This window comes from Enoplosus armatus, chromosome 3 (genome assembly GCF_043641665.1).
Source record: "Enoplosus armatus isolate fEnoArm2 chromosome 3, fEnoArm2.hap1, whole genome shotgun sequence".
Lineage (NCBI taxonomy): Eukaryota > Metazoa > Chordata > Actinopteri > Centrarchiformes > Enoplosidae > Enoplosus > Enoplosus armatus.
In genome coordinates, this window is record NC_092182.1 from 27,174,186 (window position 1) to 27,180,185 (window position 6,000).

Genomic DNA, 6,000 nt, shown 5'->3' on the forward strand with positions numbered 1-6,000 from the left:
TATATGCAGTATGAGTAGTTTGTACGCGTCACTCTCCCTCCGTCTCGCCTCACCTTTCCGTGCATGAGGAGGCGCAGTGTGAGCGTGACTCCCATGGCCCCGTCTCCAAACTCCTGCTCACAGTTCATGGTAGTGGTGGTGGTGTGGTGGGTGGAGGTGTGGGTGGACTCTGCCGCTGGGAGACGCATGAAGGTCCGAGGCCCCGAGGCGTATGGAGCTTTCCAGAACACCAAAGAGAACCCTTTGGAGAACCTGGCGAGGAACCCTTGGAGAGCCCTGGAGCTGTGAGAGGGGTGAGGGGAGGTTGGGTTTGGGGGTGGACGGTGGGATGGTGCTGGGAGCTGCTGGTTCTGTCCTGTTTCTTTCAACTCTGTGGAAAGGAGAAAGAGAAGAAGGATGAGGGGAAAGAATTGTGACGATTTAACTTCTACAGGTGACACGTGAATGTTTCTGATCCACGTCATCCTTACAGTCGTGTTTATATGATGGACGAGTCAGCTATGTACATGGAAGGAGCTTCAACACATGTACCACAGCTAGTGTTGATTAACATGACTCAGCAGAAACTACAAGAAAAGTAGGACACAACAGTCAGTATGCGTTTCTACAGAGAGGGTTAACTGCCAACTCGACCTCCTCTGAACAAGTTCTGTTTAAAATCCAGTGTCTACGTAATAATAATAATAATAATAAGTCTCATAAAATTAGGAAAAATCATGAAGCATCAAGCTGATAAAACAATATTAAGTGGACCTGGGGTCTCCAGGAGTTTAACATCACAGTGTATAAGAGGGTTTCTGCACCCTGTTTATCCTAAATGTACTTGGTTTATCTGATTTCAGTATATTATAGTTATATTATATTATATTATATTATATTATATTATGTCAGGCTTGACGTGGTGAGGGTTCAGGTTAGAGAGTTAAAGCAGTTAGTGTAGTAAAGGTCCCCACAAGTACAGTAACAAACATCAGTGTGTGTGCAAAGCAGAGTGTGTGTGTGTGTGTGTGTGTGTGTGTGTGTGTGTGTGTGAGAGTGATTTGCAGTTCGTGTTAACCCACCAGCGTGTTTGCTCTATAGCCACGAGGCCTACAAGACATTTCATTGATTCAACATCCTGAGCAGCAGCAGCGAGCCGACTCCGGCGCTTTTAAGAAGTGTGGAAATTAACATAATTTCTCAAGTGTCAGAAGCTAGTCAACAAGTCAGCGCGGTAATTTAAAAATTAATTGGGAACTCTGTTTAAAAGGCTTAGGGGGCTGAATTAAATAAGCTTTTGGCCATGGAAATGCCACTCAAGCGTGATGATACTTAAGCGTTTCCTTTTACCCCAAACCCCCTCGAAAACAGAGGGAGCAGCAGACTTCAGCCGCTCTGCATACTGAGGAGGTGGTGTTGCTCCGTTGTTGATGCGTTTCTTTGTTGAAGTGTATGAATACATCTGTGTCAAGCACATCATTACATGTACACCTTGTACTTTGTGTTTTTGTGTGTAAGCTTGTGAGATTTCCTTGAGCATCTGTGTGTTTTTATGTGTGTGCTGTCTGGAGAGCAGTCTTTCAGGCATCTGTCTCTATGCCAACCAGGGTCCTCAGCGGCACACGGTATGCAGATGAATAAATTAACGATGTGTATGAAAAGGTGCTGCTTCGTATGAAAACATATGCGTGTGTGTGTGTGTGTGTTTGTGTGTGTGTGCATGGACCCTCATGTTTGCATCTCCATTTGCACTGAGAGCTTCTGCGTCTCCCAGTCTCATAAAAAATACACTCTGAACCAAAGTAGGTCACAACTGCGATGCAGGCTGTCTGGCACGCTAGACGAGCAGCGTCTCATGACAACGCAGCGCTCACAGAAACACACACAGGGAGGTTTGCTTTAACTTCAGAGAGAGAGCACCTGAGACTCTGATGAGAGGGGGGTGGAGAGAAGAGAGAATGACAGAAGGACCACCTGGGAAGTCACTGAAACGGGCGTTTCATCGCTTTTTGAATTCATTTCTTCACAGCGTCGGTCAAGTGTTTGTGTATCTGTGTGTACTTCAGAAACCGTGTCACTGTACGGGGATGCATCGTGTGTGTATTCTTGTTTAGTGTGTTGGACCACTTGGGTAGTTGTGTGCATTGGAGTGTGTATATGTGCTTGGTTGCATGTGTGCATGTATTTGAAAGGATGCATTTACTCTGTGTGTGTGTGTGTGTGTGTGTGAGAGAGATGCAAATACAGAACTTATGAATTATTGAAACTCTTTCAGATGCTTCAGCTGGTTAAAATCCTGGCCTCCCCACCCCCCTTTGAGTCATATATGATCGAACACACACACACACACACACAGTTAACATCCCTATGGACCTGTCCTTGTAGAAATGGACTCGGGGGAATAAGCCATGAATCAGCCATGCATGAGGTCAGCACTGAGAGTGTGTGTGTGTGTGTGTGTGTGTGTGTGTGTGTGTGTGTGTGTGTGTGTGTGTTCAGTCAGTCACATTATGGGGACGCATCTGTCAAAGAAGCCGAGCCCCACAAGTTAAATTCTGGGGTCATGAGTAGAGGTGTAGGGTTGTGTTTGTGATCTGCTTGATTTAGAATGAATCTACTGTCAGACTGGACCAATCAGAGCAGAGCTGGATTACACTGTATGACTCAAATTTACAAACATTTAGAAAAGAAACTGCAACATAGTGCTAGAAGGAAGTAGATAATAGTAACATGTTACTCATCCAAAAGGGTTTAAAGTACGAACTAGCAATGGGACAACATTGGTATTAATATTTAGAACAGAAATAAATAAACAAACAAAAGAAAAAGATTAAAAAAAAAAGTGGAAGCATAAACCGAGAAAATACAATCATATTGAAAACCATAAAACAAGAGAAAGACGTGTTGACAAGGCAGTTAACTGTTAACTGTCTGGAACTGGAACCACACCAGCAGAACATGGAGAAGGCTGTGAAAGTGGAACTTGCAGATATTACAGATGTGTGACAGTGATGAAGATCGTAACGAAGATAATGATGGTGGTGATGGTGATGATGATAACTCTCACACACACACTGTCCTCCTCTGGTGGAGTCTACAGAAGATTCCTCTTCTTCTTCTTCTTTTTTTAATCAGTTGCAGATAAACAGCCTCGGAAATGACTGCGATGATTCTAAACTTTACAAAGAGACGGTTTGTTTTGTAGCTGCTCAAAACTAACAACAGCGGCGATAACTGCGGGGCTGGAGCTCCACCACCACAGAAAAACTAATCATTTGGATTATTTTGTGGGCTTTTGTGAAACTGACCGTTAACTGTGTTCATCTCAGAGGCTCAACCTAATAAAGATGCTTTGAATATAAAATAAAAACACCTTTACTGACACATAGTTTGTTATTTGTTATTGTGAAATATGCTTCAGTTGTGTGGTTTCATTAACGTGCGAGATACAACTTTGAATTATTGGATGTATTTGCAGTAACAGAATATAAATTGAGCTGCGTGTTTGTTCTGATTGAATAATACACGGTTTGTACAAGATTATACGCCCAAACTTTATTGTAACAGTTATGTTTCATATCCAGATAATACTCATTCTTATGAATACAGATATGTAATAATTCAATTCAGTTCCTTCTGCTCGCTGCATGTTATTTAAATTATCTCTGGAAAAAAAACAGGATGTTCTGCTGCTTTTCTTTTGTGATATACTGGAAAACAGTGCAGAGAGAAACATCCCCTCCTTTCCTTCTGCTGCCAGACTATGTGCTTTCCCACAGACACGCTTTCCAAAAACACAACAATACCTCCATTTCATGTCGTTTTTCTGAGACAAGTGGCTCTGTACTACAACTGTGCTCGACAGTAAAGTTTGAGCACTATGGGTGATGTGTAATAAGCCCGTCACAAATTACCTTCAGGGCAGCAAAATACAGCATCTCCACAACTTTCTAGTGTAGCTCGATATTTACTAAGACTAGACTAACATAAGTTTACTGTTCAGAAGCATTTTGTGCAAGTCTGGAAAGTAATGAAGCACAAAGAAAGTGTTTTCTGCTGCTGAACTCGGACACTTCTGGATAGTTAAATAGCTTCATGTCGTCAGCGCAACAAGAAGATCAGTTACTGAATGAGACATGAGGAATCTAAAGTAGGGAGATAAAAGTCAGTAAAAATCGTAGCTTCTCCCAGACGTTAAACATCCTCTGCTGCAGCGGTCCGTCTGCGGTGATGATGCAGATGCAGCTGCTATTCGTATGAGTTTCCATTCCCTCATATTCTGCAACGCCTTAAAATACATATAACATGAGACCACACACCTGATTGTCAATGTTGAGGCTTTTCTTCTATTTTACCAGCACAGGTGTGGTCCCGTAGCAAGTAAGGAAGGGGAGTAAATATCTCCCTCTGTCATTTTAATCAACATAAAAGAACTATACATTTGTTAGCATTCAAGGGCTACAGCCACGATGAGGTGTTGCTAGCTAAGATAACAAGCTGTATTTAAATGTCTGGGACTGAACGTATTTAGTTTGGGGAAAAAAACACAGTATCATTAACGACATTTTGGAAGAAAATACACGAATAACCAAACGCTTGTGGGAGAAGCTACCACCAATGAATAAACACCATGATAATTATAACTGTGAGCATGTGTTCTCTATTTATTAGTATTGAGGTCATGTTTGTGATGTTTTACCCCCCAGGTGAACTCCCTCCCTGCTGGGTATCATCACAGTATTGTTTCAGGACAATGCAGTTATTCTAGAAGTTGATGCCAATGGACAAAATCCAGGAGTCGTCTTCTAACTGAAACCCTGATATGTCTCCCCTCTTAATGAGCAGCCTTTTCATATCAGTGTCTCCAAATAAAAGTCAAGGAAACTGTTGTGAAAGACGTGAGCAGAGAGAAACAGGGAGTCTGTGAGTGTATGAATACAAAACAGGGAGGAAGAGAGGAGGAGCGCGAGATGAAGAGGGAGGAAACACAAAGAAGAAGAAACTCTAGACAAGGAGGGAGAGAGAGAGAGAGACAGAGGAGGAAACCAGAAGGCAGAACACAGTCTGAATAGATTTCACATCATTGCATTGGATTTGATTACCAGGTGGGCAGGCCTGATTGATTCTGGCCAGCAACAACTCATTTCTAAAAACTGATTGGATTAAACGCTGAGCCAACAACTCATTCCTTAAAGCGGACTGGATTAAAACGGCAGACGGCTGATTTGAATCATGTCAGCAGCGACGTCGAGGACAACGTGCTTATAAAAGAAAAGAAAAATGAAAAATGTCAGTTTTGGTTGGACAGTTATCAACATCAGTGGTAGAAAGTAACTAAGTACATTCACCGTAGTGTTTCCATTTTATGATACCTTCTACTTACTACATTTATCTCACAGTTAAAGTTAACGTTAAATTAAGATTACATATATAACATGATGAGTTTATTATATATATATATATGTGTGTGTGTGTGTGTGTGTGAGATGCATTACTATAAATCAAACAACCCATATAAAAATCCTCTTCAACCATCTACGAAATTAAAATGCTGCTTACACATTAATGCATCAGTAATAACAATCCAATAATATAATAATGACAGTAATAATAGTAGCCTATAATACTCACAGGATTTTTTATTATGTATTTATTTATTGATTGATTAAGTAACGGACATGAAGTCAGCAGGCAGGTCTGTTCTTAAGTATTGAGTATTTCCATTTTATGATGATTATGATACTGACTACATGTCGGAGGGAAATATTGTGCTTTTAACTTCACTACATGTATCTGACCTCTGTGGGTACTACTTCATTTTCACATTAAGACTTTTATGAGTGTGATGTCTTACAAACATCTGTTCTGTACAACAGCACAAAGTGTGTCTCGTGTGTTTGGACGTGTATGTAGTGTGTGTGTGTGTCAGAGTTTGTGTATTTGTGCACATGTGTGATGTGCGGCATCAGACGATGATGTCATGGCATGGGATGGAAGGATGGGGGGGGGGGGGGTGACATC

The 6,000-nt window shown here is 41.5% G+C and overlaps 1 protein-coding gene across 1 annotated transcript in view; it reads right to left on the minus strand.

The window, feature by feature from the left end:
* The window catches only part of pcbp4 (poly(rC) binding protein 4), a 49,968-nt gene extending 49,780 nt beyond the window's left edge, over positions 1 to 188 (minus strand). Inside the window, exon 1 of the mRNA XM_070902129.1 lies at positions 54 to 188. Coding sequence (XP_070758230.1) covers positions 54 to 188 — 135 coding nt within the window. The remainder of the gene's footprint in view (positions 1 to 53) is intronic.
* Positions 189 to 6,000: the final 5,812 nt, after the last annotated feature.